This window comes from Saccostrea cucullata, unplaced genomic scaffold (assembly GCF_032062105.1).
Source record: "Saccostrea cucullata isolate Sc308-1 unplaced genomic scaffold, CSIRO_AGI_Scuc_v1 ctg762, whole genome shotgun sequence".
Classification (NCBI taxonomy): domain Eukaryota; kingdom Metazoa; phylum Mollusca; class Bivalvia; order Ostreida; family Ostreidae; genus Saccostrea; species Saccostrea cuccullata.
In genome coordinates, this window is record NW_026917963.1 from 102250 (window position 1) to 122435 (window position 20186).

The 20186-nt window shown below is 34.1% G+C and overlaps 1 protein-coding gene across 1 annotated transcript in view; it reads right to left on the reverse strand.

Annotated features, from left to right (window-relative positions):
• Positions 1 to 5792: 5792 nt before the first annotated feature.
• Positions 5793 to 20186, reverse strand: part of LOC134268805 (cyclic nucleotide-gated channel rod photoreceptor subunit alpha-like) — a 29154-nt gene continuing 14760 nt past the window's right edge. Inside the window, exons 2-4 of the mRNA XM_062751081.1 lie at positions 13664 to 13957; positions 9386 to 9691; positions 5793 to 9031 (exon numbers count right to left, since the gene is read on the reverse strand). Of these exons, the coding sequence (XP_062607065.1) occupies positions 8136 to 9031; positions 9386 to 9691; positions 13664 to 13957 (1496 nt within the window). The 3' untranslated portion in view covers positions 5793 to 8135. The remainder of the gene's footprint in view (positions 9032 to 9385; positions 9692 to 13663; positions 13958 to 20186) is intronic.

Sequence of the window (20186 nt, forward strand, 5' to 3'; positions counted from 1 at the left end):
GTTTTGGGTTTAGACTTCAGTCGGCTGTGGGGAGCGACTCGGAGCACACAGCCTTCCCTGGTAAGGGAAAAGTGACCTAAGTCACTTTGGGGAACGACTCCGTATACTTCGGTTATAAGTCGGTACCAAGTCTATGTATACGAAACCATTAAGGGGACCAAGATAGTAGGAACGTCCTGTATTGACCATCGGTTGGTCACCTTTTTCTTAACCAAATAACGTTGTACCAACCAAGTTACAGTGTACCATTTTGTGTGTTTATAAATGAACCATTTGATCGTCTTAATAAATGTTATAAACTTTAAACAAATGTTATTCCTAACAAACATTATTTAAAGTGACCAAAAATTGGTCATTACGTCAACCAAAGAAGTGACCAAAAATTGGTCATTACGTCAACCAAAGAAGTGACCAAAAATTGGTCATTACGTCAACCAAACAAGTGACCAAAAATTGGTCATTACGTCAACCAAACAAGTGACCAAAAGTTGGTCATAACGTCAACCAAACAAGTGACCAAAAGTTGGTAATTCTGTTAACCAATTATAAGTGACCAAAAATTGGTAATTCCATTAAACAATTTAGTGACCAAAATTGCTCATTAACCATTACATAAACTGTGACCAACGGAACCATCAAATCTCGACCAAGTGACCAGAAAACTAATAGCGGCCCACGAGTTTATTACACGATACCCTCGGTCTCGTTACAATATTTTGTCACCTAGAATCTCTACAGGACAATTAAGTTTTTAATTCTGCATCACTTTAAAAATGGAAGCAATCATGAAAATTATTTATTTGACAATATAAAAAAAAACGATCACATTTTGCACTTTGTGGAGGATGAGGGGTTGGGGGGGGGGGGGTCCAAAAGAAAACCTTTTGAAAACGATAAATTGTGAAGGCTCAATCATATAACGTCTAGAAAGGAGGCATGGAATAACATTTAATACATTAAATCATTAATACATTGTTAAAACCAAAATCAGACACCGACCCCCTTTTTTTAAATACGCGTCTGCTCTAGATCTTTACAAGTGATAGTACAAAAAAAAATAGTTAATGAAATACAATTTCAACAAGCACTTGACGTTACACATAGTCCTACTACCTATAACTTTTTAGGCGAGGGTTGTATTTTTTGTTATGTCACTAGTGCCTGTGGATGTTATATAATAGTTCTAGAATATTTTATTATAAAAAAAATAAATAAAGAATATAGAGGTGTTAAAATACACGGCGGGGAATCTACGTCATCGTAAGGGATTAGGACACACAAAAATGGAGGACAAATGCTCCGCTTCGATGTAAGAAATTGATATTTTTGCACTTATAAAGAATGGATATTAAATCCGTATCCTGCCTAAAGTATGCCAAAGAACGTCAACTACAATATATATTGTACGTTTGTTCGTGATAGAATCTTATTGCTCCAAACACTTCAACACAGTTTGAAAACAGGTGAGAAAAACCCGGGATGTGGGGCACACATTTTTAAAATTCGACCTATTATTCGCATGTCCAGATGTATTAGACAATTTATTCTTCCGCATTTACACTAGAACTAATATTTTAAAAAGTCCAGATTTGTTTAATAGTTTATTATGCTTTAATTATCCAAGAAAAAAGTATAAATCATTTTGTTTTCAGAAATGATGTAGGGCACACCAACACTAAAACGGATATGGGACACACAACAAGTTACTTTCAAATTGAAACATCGAGCATTCATATCTTAATGTTTCCATTTAAATGACTGCTGTTTGGTAGTATATGAATAATGACTCTTCCACTGTATCATTCAGTTATTAAAGCTATGCTAAGTTACTGGTTTCGACTAAAAACATTACATCCATCTTTTGTCCTACTCAAAGAAGCATACTCCGTCTGAAAAAGCCTCTTTTTAGAAAATAAACCATCTTGGTTTGCATCCATTGAGACAATTTTGGGTCATTTAACTGCTTTCAAAAATACTGACTTATCAAAATATAGTACTTGTTCATTTAAAAAGAAGTCATCATGTATTATATTATAGGATCTCACGTGATTTGTAGTTGGATATGATTTTTATCCAACGAGTTGTGTGGATTTTATCCCCGAGCCTTGGCGAGGGGATAAAAACACACAACGAGTTGGATAAAAATCATATCCAACTATAAATCATGTGAGATTCTTTTTATCCCATGTTTTTTACACCAAGAACAATGTTTGACATTGTTTTTATATAGGACTCCATTTCATTTTACTTCATCACTCTAACGCAAAATCCATTGCGACGTCACAACTGTGTGATATGAAAACGATATCACATGAGCTGTATCAACGGGATAAAGGGTTAAACTTGTGTCAAAATTCTAATAGTTTATTTTCGACTCCATATTTGAGAAAAAAAAGACAAAGTTGAATATTGTACTTCGAAGGTGGCTAAATTGAAAAAAAAACAACAATTATTGTTTTATTATACATGTATGAATCAGTGATTAAATATTACGTACCCATAAAGCAGTTCATTCCATCTTCTTTACATTTGCTGGAATATTGGCCAAAAGCAATGATAGGAGCAGGGATAAATAAATAATACTATAGCAGTATAAATTGGGATTTTTTGTAAAAAGTACTTTAGTAGCTGTACCAAAAAAAAAAGAAATAATGTCAAGCTCTTTTATAGGATAAATTTTGGAGGGGGGGGCATTATCAGAGAAAAATGACAGCTAAAAGCCTTTGATTGGCAACAACGAAAAGACAATTTTTAACTTCCATTTTTGTTTTGGCCCTCCCCATCACTAGCAACCACTTTCATATATTCGATTACTAATTTTATGTTCACCTGAGTGCAAGTTAGGAGCAAATAAAATTGCTTTCCGAAACTATGTGTTTCAATTTGGAATTTCCCGATGTATTTATAGACCATTGTAGCATGTGTAGGGAAAAAAAATTCTTATATTCACTGGAGGGTCAGTTGTTGCAAATATTTGAGCATAAGAAAAGTTTTTGATCTCTTTCCCATATCAAAAGACATGCTAGTGCCCAAGATCTTATTATTAATACCAATATGCAGATTTAGGAACTTTTTCGGGATGGAAAGGGGGGGGGTCCACACAAACTCCAAAGAATTTTCTGACTCCAAACTATTTTGACAAGCAATAGAGTAAACAACCAACCTAAAAAGAACTTATTTCGTGAGTGTGTGTGTGTATTTTTATTTTGTTTTTTTGTTTTGTTTTTTTTTGGGGGGGTGGGGTGGGGTGGGGGTGGATGTCGTGTAACTTAAAATAGAAATATCATAAAATAAACACAATCTCCGGACTTCGGCCCCCCTCTTTCTATAATATAAATATGCACAAGTGAACACCGGTAAATTTCTACATGAAATTTAATAAAAGTCAAAATTTAAAATTCTTGTTGGAAGCTTTTGTTGAGGAATAGACCAGCATTTTCAACTTATATTTTTTGTTTGGATACAAGCAAACCAAGGGAATCAAGTATATGGATGAGTATTATAAAGATGAATTTTACAGGTTATTGTTTATATACTATCTAACTGCAGTCATTTAAATGGAAACATTAAGATATGAATGCTCGATGTTTCAATTTGAAAGTAGCTTATTGTGTGTCCCATATCCGTTTTAGTGTTGGTGTGCCCTACATCATTTCTGAAAACAAAATGATTTATACTTTTTTCTTGGATAATTCAAGCATAATAAACTATTAAACAAATCTGGACTTTTTAAAATATTAGTTCTAGTGTAAACGCGGAAGAATAAAATGTCTAGTACATCTGGACATGCGAATAATAGGTCGAATTTTAAAAATGTGTGCCCCACATCCCGGGTTTTTCTCACCTGTTTTCAAACTGTGTCAGTGTTTGGAGCAATAAGATTCCATCACGAACAAACGTACAATATATATTGTAGTTGACGTTCTTTGACATACTTTAGGCAGGATACGGATTTAATATCCATTCTTTATAAGTGCAAAAATATCAATTTCTTACATCGAAGCGGAGCATTTGTCCTCCATTTTTGTGTGTCCTAATCCCTTACGATGACGTAGATTCCCCGCCGTAGGTTTCAATAAAAATAACGGAAAATAACAGAAATGGAAAAATTACCAAGAAACCTTAAATTTTTATTTGGTGCATTGGCGGGCGGGGGTCTTCTTCAAATGAATCCTGCGTACAAAATAAACATGCTGTTTGGTACCAGTTTGAGTTTAACTTTTCATTGATAAAAATACTAATACTTTGATGGAATCATCGAATCATCATTCATTATTTTTTTAGATAGACTAGTGTTCTTGTTTTATTGCACAAAAATCAATCAACTGCATAAAAAAATAAAGAATTTAATCCGTAACTTTTACCCGTTTACGTCGTACGTGTAGACAGTGTATTACACGTTCTAAACTTGTAGCTACACCTCGGAGTTGACGTCATGATGTCGAAGAACACAACAATTGATGACGTCACCCGTACAAGTTCGTCACAAAACGTGTAACTAAACCTCTCTATTAACTATAGAAACATAACGTACAGTATTGTGACGTAACAATAACGTTAACGTACATCACATAAACCCGTCGGATAATCCGTGACAATTAACGTACATAAAACAAACTTAAGATTGTTTGATGGAGGATGACATTTTTTCCCTAAAGTTTTGTTGATGGACGGTGATGGAGGGAATTAAAATGTGGACCTCTGCAAATTCTAGAGGTGGGATCAGGTGCCTTGGAAGAGTAAGCATCCCCTGTTGACCTGTCACATCCGCCATTAGCCTTATGTGTTGACAAAGTAGACGGAACATTTTGCAGACAAATCCAGAAAAAAAGGTCTAACAATTGATATCACAGGAGTCTGAAGTTTTTATCGTCAAAAAAAAAATTTCCCACCCTCAACTAAGAAAAGGAAAAAAAAGAGGAATTTTTTTTTCCGGATTTTTTTTAACTTCAGACTCCTGTGATTGATATGGAACAAGTCAGGAAAAAATACGAAGCAATGGTAGGTTATATTTGCTAATATGGTAATTGTAACGACCACGACCAAAGAATTTACAAAATGCTGACTTAAACAAATCAAATCCTTGGAATTTTTTAATGGATGATTTTACTTATGATTCTGTGACGGACGATGGCTATACTTCTGTTGTTAAACAGATATTAAAGGAAACTACTTGAACGGAAGCCCAATAAACAACACTTAAAGGACGAATGACATGAAACACAGAGAGATAACGAACATTATTCAAGATCAAAACTCCATCAAACAATACAAAATAGGAGCAGAGCAAACACGGACCTCCAAAACATCGGAGGTGGGATCAGGTGCCATGGAGGAGTGAGCATCCCCTGCTGACAGGTCACACCCGCCATGTGCTCCTTCTCGTGATCGGAAAATAACGGGAAAATCCGTCGTCAATTCGGTGTATAAATAATGGACTAACAATTAGTATGAAAATAGTCAGTCAGCATTTGACTCAATGATAAATTGTATTTGCTGACAAGGTCATTGTATCGACAATAGAACTTACGAAATGATGACTTTAAATGAGAGTGCTGATATCTTGTTTCATTAACTTGTTTGTCAATAATTTACCTCGTTTTAGAAATTGTTCATACATGTACGCAGAGCATGTTATTGCGTATCGAATCAACTGAGATATATAAACTCCGTATGCAGGTGATGAAGGTATATTGCTGCATAAGTAAAGGAAGTTGACGATAGAAAAGTTCGAATGTGCCCTCTCCCCTTCTCCTTTTTATATCGACATAATTTCAGTAAAAACATCAATATTGTAAGATATATATTTTTATTAACAAATTCAAATGTGATACACAAGATAATAATACATGATTTAATATTATAAAAATACGATGGCAATCGATGGCATGATTTCAGCAGAACCTCCACCCAGGATAAGTGGTGGATCTCAGAATTTCAGCAGAGCATGCAACCAACAAAGGTGGTGGATCTTAGAATTTCAACAGAACCACCCAACATATTTTCAATTAGATCTCAACATGTACTATCATATTAAACATTTTTACAAAGTAACAGAATATTGACTGAACAGTAATTATTTCAATATTAGAGAACACGATTTTTTTTCATGACGTAAGGTTCATAAACACTCTGCTCACTCATCTAAAATTTTGCCTTAGCAATTTTCTTAATATATTTTATAAATTATAAGTAATATACAGTGTAAAACAATATACATGTAGCAAGGTTGCGGGGAGAAATTAGACAATAAAGACAGTTCAACTTGACAAAAGTATTAAAAGATATAGCTATGTCATTAAGAGTTATCTTTCTTATCAGAGTATCAGTGAACTTTAACAGTGATACTCATTAATAAAAAAAAATTTAAAAAAAACTATATATGAATTTTCTTTTGAAACTGAGAGGGTATATACATGATCGTAACCCACTTCATTCACATTTTATGAATTGATATTATTGAAAGTAATTTTTAAAAAAAAAGACAAATAACTAACTCATAAGTTTCATTATTGCTTTTTATGCGAACTTAATTCATAGTATTTAATGAAATTTAATGAACTAGATTATGTACAATGAGCTACCGTGAATATTTATGGAATTATGCCGGAGTATAATGAAGAGTAACTTGTAAAAAATTATAGCCGTTACGTGTTTGTGGGAAAAAAACCAAAAGTGCATTTTTGCTTTTTTCAAAATATACATGTACACCATTTGTTTAATTAAAAGCCTAAAATAACAATTGAAGATAAAAAAGGTTTTGTCTCAGATATCATTATATTTATCTTCTCTTTTTTGAAAGCGATAAAGAAATCTTATACATACTTTACATCATGGGTCGAGTTGTCTATACTTTAACAAAAAAGTGTGTGCTTGTGGGTCAACTGGCCATTCTCATTAAAATAACAGTTAAAACTAATATTTGTGAATAAGTGCCCCCCCCATCATATGCCTGAACGATATGCATATCAACTATAAAAAAAATTATGCTTAAAAACCTGCCGCTGATAGTATAAATAAAATAAACATATAAGTGCCATTTCTTAACAATCACTGAACAATACTTTTTTTGGTCCCAAACCTTCCATAAAGTTCAAACAAAAGAAATGATTTTCAAAGAGGTAATAATAAAAGCTATAGAGATGGAATGCATATTAAGATACAATGGAAGGAATGTAAATGCACGTTCACTGTATAAACAATTGAACTTTGGGATATGGTTGTAATCAACGCTTCCTCTCAACTTAAACAGAGCTAACTCATCGATCAGAGTCAACCTAAGAAATAGAAAAAAAAAGCCTTAAAAATATCCAAGACAGTCAATAAAATGCGTAGCATTTTGGTAACACTACGTTTGGAAACATTAAAAACAAAAACAAAAAAATAAGCACGTGTCTTACATAAAACCAGATGTTTCCAGGGAGCACGTGTTTGTGTCCTTGATATAAACATTAAATATAATAAAAACTGCAGTGTGGTTTTTCTTCTGAAGAGGTTTCGTTTTCATATACAAATCCTACAATAGAACAGTACAAAATAAAATATTCTTACAGATAAAATATAATAATCTTGCAGACATCGAATTTCTTTTTTATAGGATAATAAAACACAAGATGTAACAGATGGACAGGCAAGTTAATATTGATGACAATGTTATCCGTGTTTGTTGGTTTGCTTTAACAGCCGACAAATATCTGAACATCTACGAGTTTTTTTACCACATCATTTGGCAAACCTCGGATGTCATTTCGTCGCCCTCATTGCCGATGAGGCACGAATCGGCCGAGGTGTGCCGATTGTTTCAACATAAGAAAAATAATAAATGTTGATGATCAAACTCCCTGAATGTTAAAATATAAACATGATGATTTACAATAGACTGTGATGTCTACAACTCTTAAAAAATAATCGAACACATTTTCTGAACTGTCATACGGAATTCAAGAAGCCTCACTTAGGAAAGCCATTATGTGGAATATTTCTTGTATCATTGGATCCGGGCACCCCACTGCGCTTCTCCATCATTAAAAAATATTGAAAATGGACAATGGTCTGCAGATCCTGACGCACTTTCCTTAAAGTGTTAAGGTCGATCGTCGAATGCAAGCATTTGGCATTATAGCGTTAGTTTCGTATTAAATGATTGATTCCCTGTTGACTGGTTCGAATCGCTCGTCATGACTCGACGTACTCGCCTGACTCGAGCTCTGACACATGTGAAGTTCGAGTTCCGAGAGTCTGTGTTCGACGTCCCATTGCTGTCTGTGCAATTTGGCCGTCATGGAGGCGTTTTCTGTTTCCAAGGAAACCAAACGTTCTCGGAGCGTGTTGATTTCTTTGAGTAAAACGTCATTGGGTGTATCGTATGAAAAACTTTGTGGGCTCACGGAGCCATAGTTCGATATGTTATACCCAGGGGATACTGGAACTAGAGCAGGCTGGGGGTGATTTTGTGGGGACAGGTTGATGTGAGACGATGAAAGGTTATCCGAGCGACTTGTGGCAAGACTGGGCGAAGACAAAGGATTCATTGTATTTGACACACAATATGGAGACAAAAAATTCATTTGTTGAGGATGGTTTTGAAACGGATATGTATGAGTGTAGGTAAAGCTCAGGGGCGATAACTGAGCGGGACTTCCGCCGGCGTTACTAAGAATAGGCGTTGCCGCACTGATGGTCGGTATGTTTGGAGTTTGGCACAGACTTCTGGGTGAGATCGGGGGACTATAGCCTGGGTGTCCAATGGACCGGGTAGGGGTGGTGCCTCCCGTATATGACGTCATCGTCCCCACGTTGGTGATGTCACAATTTTCAATCTGTATTGAGTTTTGTTCAGCAGTAATTTCAGCGTGAGCATTTTCACCCGTTTCTGAAGAATTTTCATCTTGAGTCCCTTCGTCACCGCTTGAGGGTGACTGTTTTGGAAGACCAGCCGGAAGAGTATGGTGACGAGTTATCATCATGGCTTCTAAGGGAATTTTCCCGGATGATTCTACAAGCCCCGGTGTGCTCTTGCTTCTTGCCAGCGCTACAAAGTATTGGAAGCCAAGTTAATGATAGAATAAAACACAGAGTCAATAGGCTGTTTATGCTTGTTTTATGTTTGACTGCAGAAGAATGTGCGAAGATTAATTATTTTCCCCTATAAACACAAACATTCTATGGAAATTATCTTGTCATTTAGCATTATAGCTTTAGTTAGTAACTCGGTAATTTGACTTTTATACATATATACATGCAAGACAATTTAAAGCGTAGTGCTAAAATGATATATGATAATCGGTGCTTATGGAATACTCATCGCTACTTATGATATATAGGCTATTTTCATATACATTTTTTCATTTTGATCGAAATATTTTTGAAAGGGAGCTAAACACACCTTTTTCAATAGGGATCTTTTTAGTTTTCTCTAGCCTTTTAACAGCTATAGCTTCAAGTTTCACCCTGGCTGCAGGATATTCTTTCAAAACATCCCAGAGATCCTGTTTAGAGAGTCGGAATAGGTCCGAATATCCTACAGAACGAACTGACGCTGTCCGTCGGTTACCGGAAGTCCCCATGTTAAGAATGCTGATTTCCCCAAAATAACTTCCGGGTTTAAGAGTAGCAAGCACCGTTTTCCCGTTGTCGGCGACCACGTGCAACCTGCCTCTGTTGACAATGTACATTTCCTTGCCGACCTCACCTGCAAATTAAATTTACAAAATGTAAAAAATGATAACTACTCCAAGTTAGTAGTTCTTGCAGATTTCAATAAAAGTACAGAAAGGAACACAGTTTGATTAAATTTTGCATTTTGGGAGGAGCAAGGTTGAGAATAATGGTTGAAAATCATAGTCGTCCAGTTACTCATCTTCGCTAATGGTTTCCGATCCGAAAGAGTAGATTTCGGATCTAGCTGCGAAGATGCCAGCTACTGAGCTTTTTCGGGTTTGCCGAAAAGATACGAATATATGTAGCGAGACTGTAACTGCAGAGGACAATTTAGCGAATCAAAACGTGGTGGAAAAACCTTCTTGAATTGAATGATTATACATGCAGGTTTATCTTGCAAGGGAATGATTTCAACTTTCAATTAACGAATTTCCAACTTATTGTGGACATTTTAGAAAATTGTAAAAAGATTAATCATATTTTGATCCAGAAAAATATTATGATAGAAACTCCTAGGTCATCACTTTTATGCATGTGGAATCGTAGCTAGTTCAAGAAAATCAAAATAAGCCAATAAGATTATATTGGACTCAATGGAATACTAGTATATAACCAAACCTGTATTTTTCTTCATCATTTTTATGAAATACAAGAGATTTATGAAATCAATTATAAGCAAGCATTGTAGAAGGTTGGTTTCATTCAATATTAATTTTCAGGGCTACTTATAATCTTTGATGTTCCATTTATCTCGAGATTCAATCCACGTATATTGTCGTAATTACAACGTACAACAGAATACACGCTCTTAAAATTAATTAAGTTCAACCAAAAATCTCGATGATTTATTAAATATTGATGTTCATGTTTTGAAATAGCCCAAAGCAGACTTTAATTGTTGGGGGAGTGTCTTATCAATAATTGAACAATGGGTTTTAATGGTTTATACATAGTCCCTCGAACTACCGTCAACTAATGAAAGAAAAAGTTTATCTGTAAATAAGAAACTCTTTTCATAGAGACACGTACAATATTATTAAGGTAAATTGGATATTTTTTTCTTGTGCAGCATTAAGTATGGGCAACAGAAAATGGGCTACCGTGCTCATCTGGTCCTACTTCGCAAAACATCATACGACTGTCATGTTGTAAATTTTGAATTTACCGGGTGGCAGTAAATACAAAATTTACAACATGACAACAGTTGTCATGTTGTAAATTTTGTATTTACTGCCACCCGGTAAATTCAAAATTTACAACATGACACGACCAAGACAAAGAATGGGCAACCATGTAATTTTTTGTTTTAAGAAGTATGATTTGTATCTCTTCCCCCCCCCCTGAACACTACTTATTAACAATATAAACTAATGTTCTAAAATTATTAATTTGTCTTTCGTTCTACTGTAGTTTAGATATTTGTTGAGGAATGGGACATTTTTTGTACTAGTCGTAAGATTTTTTTTTGGGAAAGGGTCGACCACAGTATATATGATAGTTTCCTAGTGTAGCATGGATGTAATATTTGTTCATTTTATTTTTCGGAGATTTTATTATTCATACATGTGTGCATGTGTAAAATTTAAAGCTTCTTTTAGCCAAATCATAATTCTAGATCAAAATTAAGTAAACTTTCTACGATGTTCCAAATCCTTAGGCTACTTTTTTTCACATGTCACCCTTTTAAACCTATTCAACTTTTCATCAGTTTATACGTCTAGGCATTATTTTGAAAATGTTGAATGAAAAGTTGAAATCTAATTAAACATACTTAAATCAATGATAATGACTGAATATTTATTTGAAGTTATTGGCACTTTCGAAAAAAAATCATTTTCATTTCAATCCTTGAAAATTCTTCATCTAAATCTTTCACCCGCCTAGAAAAAAAAAATGTGAGAGAATCGCTGACCCTGGTATAAAGAAAACATCATCGATCTCTTCGTCCTAATTTAATTCCGCTAACACCAATCTGAAAACGAGATTCCACCGCGGGGCAAGTACGTTCGCCGCTCAACCTTTTCTAGATATATTTTCAAATATAGCGAATAGATTATCCCCGTACAAAACTGACATTTTTCTTTTGTCCATCGAAGAAACCAATTAGGGGTGATATTGTAATGCAAATGGAGAAAGGAAATATTTGCCACTACGAGTCACGCCATTGCTTTAAACATCGACAAATTGAAACAGCGGCCATAAAGCGAGACATTTGTGACTTTGTCTTTTGTTCTTTTTTACTGTTTCATTAGATACAAAGCAATCAATAAGATTCTCTGCATTGACCAGAGGCACTGGTTCGCAGTAGAAGGCCACGTTTTTGTCTCTCTCTATCGCTCTCATAAATATGTATGGCAATTAACCCTTTCGACTTTGAAATCTTTCATTGCCGCCTTTTCCGATTATGGGGTTTCTGTGGCCAAAGAATTCTTTATCATTAATTATTTTCCCTTCTGTATAATTCTCTAAATTTTTAACTCAACAAAACCATGTGTTGTTTGTAATTTCAATACAGCCTTGCCTTAAAGACAAATCATTACAAAATCTTTTTTTTTTTTTTTGGTTAATTTTCTTTTTTTTTATGATGGTTTTAAAGTCTAATCACTTTTCTACAAATGGCGCCCATAAAGGGAAGTCCTTAGGGAACGTCTACTAATTATCGTTCCTAGTTCTTTTGTCGGCGGTCGAACGGTAAGACTGCAATCTACATTTAAAGGAACATATAACACAAGGAACATCCGCACAATTGCAACCATCCAGGATGTGAAATATACAATTGTCAACGTCACTAACTGTTGATGCTAACCCTGGCCAAAGGCATTGAACCATTATGATAATAATCTATAATTTAAGCAAATTAGAATGTATACATGAATATTTTTCAAGAAATTTCAATTTTGAATGAACTACGACACTTTACACCGGTATATTTCATGAAACACTGTGCAGATGTGAAACATTGTATAAACTGTGTAGTTCAAGTAATTAATATGTTATTAATATTAACTTTACAATATCTTGTAACAAATTTATATCCTTCAATTATCATTTTCGAAGCAAAACCGTTAACATTATTTTGACGACCTCAACATAAAGATAATTGTGCTAGTTGAGTTCATGAGAAAATGGACATATATAGTTTTCGAATTTACAGAGAATCTTATGGGAAAGTATTTTGACTTGTACGTAAATTTTATATAAGCTTCAAAATGTAAAAGCTACATAAAGGTCTTTCCCTTAACATCTTACATTTTCTCAGATTTTTAGAACATTTTAAATTGTATACCAAAACAGCTGAAATGTATCATTAAAGAATTTTCATTTTTTTCGTCACCCAAGACTTAATAGAATTCTACTTTTCTAATTCCAAATGATATTTCAAGGGACCTTGTGAGATTTCATGGATTTACATAAAGTGAACCTGCAGACGGTACTTTAACCAATATGATATATGATAATGTCTGTAAAATACTTGTAAGCATGTCAGTTGTATATAAGCGCATTTCCTTTTACAAGCATTTTGTCTTCATTACTGTGCACTCTCTGACTTAACAAGGAACCTAATTGCATGTCAATACATGTGCAACGGCAGCGTTCAAAGTCAAAACGAGGTTAATCTTGCCTGCAGAAAAGGACTTCATTGAATTAGCAATTCAAAAATCCAGTTGTAAATTCAATAGCAGTACCTTACAAAGCGCTCTAGTTATGGTAAAGAAGGTTCAGAAACATCTTTAAGTACAGATAACGTTCTTATCAATTTTATTGACTATTTTCTGTACTGAATAGTAAGAGGCTCGCGGGTCGTGACAGTCACCTTAGGAAACTGAATATTCTTACAGGTTTTCCGATACATCGTTTTGTCTCTGTCTTTTAGTATACTTAAATGTTGTTCCTGTAGCTATGTTACAGAAAAATTGGAGGGAAATGAATGGAAGTATTCATATTCTCCTCCGATTGACATAGCTCTTGGATTTTTAATTACGACAACAATTGAAGTCATTACCTTTCCTACAAATATAATCCCCAGGCGAGAAGAGGACGGGTTTAAGGCGCAGCACCAGTTCACACAAAAAACCGGCGTCCGTGTTTTGGAAGATTTCCACCCGTTTTAGAGTGTCTAGGTGCACGTGTATGGCAATTTCCGCCTTAAGTTTGTCTGGTAGAAGGGCCAGAGTTTTTTCCTCGTCGGTTGATTTGTTGCAGTACCACAGGTAGTCGAACCACTTGATGACCCGGTCTTGCAGCCGGATAGGTACCCGTCGTAAGGACATATACGTCTTCACCCCATCCAACTTTCCTAAAAATTTCAAAATAAAATGCTTTAGTCCAACTTGTATTCGCAGGAGAGAAGTATCCGTAAATTTGCTCTTCACTTGCAAAAATTTCTTCTCGTGAATCAATTCCATGCATTTTTCTTATACTTTTAAGTCGCAAAAAAATAATTTTCGTAAATTTATTCCAAAAAAGATATATAGCAAATAATTAAGTTATTAGTTTACAGTAATTGATAGATTGATAGTCAAATAATTAATTGAGAAATAAAAATGTGGTGCCATGTGACTATGGTTATCTAAATAAATGACTGATTAATGAGATTTTTTTAGCAAGACACCAGCTGCATGGATCTATTTGAACAAAAAAATCTTATTTTTGGTATAGGTCATTGAAATATTAATCATCTAGTAGTACGAGGGTTGTTAGAAAAGTTCGCGGACACATTTAATTACAGAAAATCTATTGTGTACTGTAAAGTATGACCTATGTCTGAATGAATTTACACATTTTGTTTATTGGTATGTAAAAAATCAGGTCCATATAATAAAATCTTAAAATTTTACAACTATTTTTACTATAGGGTTATGGGATTTTTGACGTGAGGCGACGTGACAACCAGATTTCAACCCTTTAAGCTTTGCCGCAGTTCTATAAATCTTTCATTTTTTCATATTTTTCTTATCTATTTTCTACTTTAAAATTGAATATCTATAAGACAAATTTTTCAACTTATTTTTGAGATGTTATAGCAGTCAATTGATCAAATATTGCAAAACCATAAAGGCGCAACGCAACGTCCTGCGATATGTGGGTCTTAGTATATTCAAAAATTCCATTCTTAAAAAAAAGAACTTTTCTTTGTATGTGTAGGATACATTGAACATTTTAATCTCATTTTAGACATTTTCCTGTCTGCACACATAATTTTTAAACATCAGTTCATAAATCAATGACGTTCCGATTCTTAGCTGTGTTTTTACGCGTTGATCATTTATAAACGGCTATACAACAGCCATATACCCTCCAATTTAGTTCAAAATTTCTCCCAATGACGTTTCCTGCATACTTTAGCGGCAGGTAAAATATCATAAATCTCTTGGATACAATTGTGCAATTTTTTTATTTTAATAAATAGTCTTTGTGATGTAAACGTGCCAAAATGTAGCATGCTCCGTGAAGCAAGATTTATCGAAATAAAAATGCCGTATATTTTTCATTAATCACCGGAGAGCACCAAATTCTTGTATATTTATTGGAAAAAAGTTCAAGATTATATCTGGAAAGTTTGACCGGTTTCGAGGAAATAGCGCGCTCACAATAGAACTTGTCCGCGAACTTTTCTAACACCCCTCGTATATTAAAATTCCATTAAAAAAAGGCTTTCTACATTGACAAACCACGACAAAAAACATCAGTTCATAAATCATATAGTCTTGCGAAATCGGGTACTCACTTGCTTTTCCGATCGAGTAATTGGATACTCGGATGGGTTTTCTTTCAACCTCAAAACACCCCTTTTTGCAGTATATAAACTTAATAGTTAATACGTAGTGTTTCTTTAACATGTTTAAATTTGTTCTTAAAATCTTAAATTTACTAACTTAAAAAACGCTGCATGTTTTTAATACATAATGAATAAATAAATTAAAATATAAGACGTTCTCGCGTGAGAAAGAAAATGGTTTTTAGTAAACATGAACTTAGTGATTTTATGGCAATCAACTTTAGTGCTTTTGAGAAATGATGATAAAAATGATAAAAATGTAGATGATAATGATTGAGCTAAAAAAGGAAACGATCATAATTTCTTTTTGCACAAAGATCACAAGTTCAAAGCTTATGATATAATTATATATCTGACTTTTCTGCACTGGTGGTGTGTGACTTGATGCTATTTTATTCACTGAGCAAACGATAAGACACAATGAGAACAATTCACGCATCTTATGGCGACAACAATAATGAACCTCATGTTGGTTTATTATACACAACGGTATTTTATTGCTCTCGTAATACAGTACTATTTGAATATTGGTCTATCTCTAAAAGACTGATCCTATGAATACATTGTAGCTGCAAATTATTGCATGTATGAAAAATTGCACTCGAAAATAAGCAATGGCGTTTTACTCATATAAATTGTTAAATTCAGTTAAACTGTCAAGAATTAAAGAGAACAAATCTCTGTTATCCTTGGACTTTCAGTAAGGCGCGGCCTTCTCGACGTTACATCATTGGCGTCTGAAATTTGCACAGCATTTCATTCGATGTTGAAATATACATGAGATAGAAATTCGGGCGAATGTCAAGAGGGTAGCAATTATCTCATTAATTTCAGAGTCTCCTACGGCAACGAGGTGGGGCTAGTTATCTCATCTTTGTCAACAACAATTAAAATTTGCTGATGTTATTAATTTTTTAACCAATGAGATTGAGAGACGCTAACTATGTAGCTCCAAGAATGCCACGCCTCACTGAAAGTCCAAGGATGACAGAGAATTGTACTAACTGATGCCAGACCTCAGGCACCGCCCCCCTCCCGTTTGTGTTAAAAATAAGTAGGGGTGTCTTGTGTACGAGGTAAGTACCGATGTGATAAATAATTTAAACATCGAGACTTCCTGTATCTTTAATAAAAATTCTTATTTCTCCTTTTGACAATTACTTCATTAAAGTATATTTACTTCATTCAAATATATTCAGATAAATAACTACAAGTGAACGAAATCTGGAAAGAAAACACTTGGTGCCTATAGCTTTGAGCTGTAAAGAACTTAATGCTTCTTGCAAGTTGATTTCTCTTCATAATGTCGACAAAAACATCTAAATCTGTCTAAATCTTTGTATTGTCTAAAATATTTCATTTTGCCTCATTGATCATTATTTGCTTAACGCTCAGCAGTTAAAGCCTTATTCCTTCGAATGGAGTCCGCCGCAGATTTACCCATGATTAGTCTCACCGAATCGCCACCTTAATTAAGCCGCATAAGGAAGCAAATCAAACATGGCTTCCCTTGAATTATAGCGATAGAGGGAGAGGGAAAAAAGGTTCTTAATCACTGCTCGCTCTTATTTTGAGCAACTGTGATTCTTCATTGCTATAATAAAGTAGGAAAAGACGCCCTTTGGTGCTAATATAGATGACTGATTACAAAAAAGGTCGAGATTACGAAACTGTCTGAGGGATTCCGAATGTAAAACTCGTGTTGTGCCATGGATGCTGGAAACATTCATTGGATTTTTATGGAGATGCACATTGGTTTTGCATGTGACTTTCATATGCCAGTAACGGTTTCATTTATTTGTTTGTGAAGGTCAGAATCGAAATGCTTCAGTCTGCAACTATAGCTTTTATTGGGGACGATAAAGCAAACGGCTTTTTTTCCTTACAGGAGAGAAATGTCTTGCAAGATAAACGTTTTAGTTGCATTTTAATTTCACTTTTTTCTTCTTTTGCAAATCGTTTTTTCAGTCTTACTTTTAACAATAAGAATATATATTTAAAAACTAAAAATATAACTACCAGTACGTTAATTAGGAATTTACTTAGTATGCCATGTCGCCTTTTAATTGACAAGTTTATGACCTTGACCACTAACCCTTTCATCTAAAAATAGATAGGAATTCCTCTTCAATGACGTTAAGAGTCTTATTATAAATTTCGTTGCAAAAGCTCAAAGACATCATCTGGAGCCATTCTATGCATTGCATAAATTTCTGACTCTGGACCTTTTGACCTTGATATCAATGCGTATGCTAAATTTTCAATGCAAGTTGAAGTGTTCCAAAAACTAAAACGTATACATATAAACATGTTAAGTTATACTCAGAAAGTATAACTGGTGAAAATCTATCACAACAGACAATTAATTGGAAATCATGTTTTGTTAACTGTCACAACCGATAAGTCCAGGCCATGTTAAGTTGTAAGATGTATGTGCCTGTCGATATATATTTTTTCACTTCGTTTTTTTCCCCTAGCAGACAGTATTTACACTTGAGATTTGATTATCTGATGCCTTAAATCAATTTAAAGCCCATTGTAGAAGCTATAATTAATCAATGCTTTCTTTTAATGGCAAATCGCACGGATTACTTTCAATCAAGTTCAAGCACGGTGTTTCAATATTTACAGAAAACATAAAGAATTTACCCATCCTTACAATTTTGTCCATATATATGTTTTTTTTTTCCTTTTGATTCGTGATATGAAATAAATATAAATTTCTATTAATGTACATTAAGTGAATCCTATATGACGCTCGAAACGAATACAAAGTTAGATCACCACTTGTCATATAGTATCATGGGATGAAAAGCTCATAATCAAGCTATGTAACTGTAATTATCGAAAAAATAATCTTGAAAACAACTTTTTAGATTGCCCCTTGCTCTTGTTTAATATATTTATTCTCGTATTTATATATATATGCTCTATTAAATTTAATGCGAACTTTTTTTGACGAATGTTCCATTCTAACATTAATTAAATCAATACTGGCACAAATGTTGCGTCAAGATTATACGACTGATGAAAAAAAAATACTGTAGGACACTTGCACTCAATTTCAATACATAAAACTTAATATTGAAAAAAATCACATGTCTAGTTGAGTAATTTGAGAGGGAGGAAGAAAGAAAAAGGGAGAGGGAGAGGGAGGGGGAGGGGAAAGATCAGGGATAGATTGCGTCAGCTGTATGTCGATTTTTGACTTAGGCTCTCATTCTTCTTTGGAATTACACACCTACATGTCGTTAATTTAATACATTAAATGGGCAGATCGATCGTCCAAGGACAAATGAGGAAATCAGACAGAGGCCTGAAGTTGATTTATTCAAGTATTCACCATTCAACTCAAGGTTATGCTGTGAACAATGGAATGAACTCAATATACTGTGTAGGCATCGTCAGAGCCCGGTGCCTTTTATCTATGTGCACTTATATGTATGTTTATCTGACATTTGTTGGGTGTCGGGTTGCATAATACTTATACTATAAAATTATATGCCTACATTTTCCAGTATTTTCCGACTTCTTTTTTTTTTTGCACAATTTTAAAATTCGTCCTTCTATGATTAAATGATGTTTTTTTAAATTCAACATTGTGTTACTGGTTAAACTGTCTTGATAATTAACAAGCCTTGTCAACTTAGCAATGCATTTCACAGACCAATCGGCGTTTAATGTGCAATGGGTATATCAGTAACCATTTTCACGAATGATGACCTTTGACTAAGTGATTCCAATATCTAAAATGGACCAAAACGCTTTATATATAGAAGTGTCCTTATAACATTTTGGAGCTTACAACTTAAACATATTCAATTTAATATCGCGAGTGTACGATGACAACAACGACCTTGAACTTTAACCTTGAACTTATATCAAGAAAGTCCAAACACTTTGGTTGTCATGTACCTCTAACCATCTACCGTGTTTCGTAAAAATTAAACAGAACAAATTTAAGCGAACAAATTGTCAAGACCCACATAAAATTGAATGTACATATATTCTACTCTAAGCCTTAGTCTATTTGTCCGTTTGTCTGTCAGGCAACGTAAGGTGACTCGATACTGTTTGTTGTTGTTGTTGTTGTTGTTGTTGAAAGGATTTCAGTGTCGCGTCAGTCTAATGTTGTCCGACAGACAGACGGACGAATAGAACTTATTACCTTCATTTTTATGTGGGTATTAACAATTCGTTTAATTTACATTAACAATTCGTTTAATTTACTTCTGGATAAAGAAGTATGTGGGTATTAACAATTCGTTTAATTTACTTCTGGATAAGGAAGCTTGATTTTGTGATAATTACGTGTCTTTATACGTTTTCCTATAGAATGCTTCACTGTAATAAACTGGTAATAATACTGATATGGTTTCAAATCTTGGAATGCTAGCATTTTATTAGTCATATTAATCAGGGGCTAGTTTGATTGCCTCTGTGTGTTAATGTAGAGATTTCGTTTAAAGCAAAGATGATTACAAATTAAAGTTCCCAACAGTAGCTACAAATACAATTTTTTTAATATGATGTACTTGTATAGTTGCATCGTGCTCTACGAGAGAACAAAATTCTAACTAGATCCCAAAAAGGCTTTAAACGTTTACCTAACTTAGGGGCCATGAATTTCATAACTTAAGAAAAGCACTTTTATTATAACCGTGTACTTAGTTTGTTTGTCTTTAAGTTAGTGTCTAATAACCAGGAGGTGAGAAGATTTTTCTCCCCAAAAAATCAAGCATTTCAC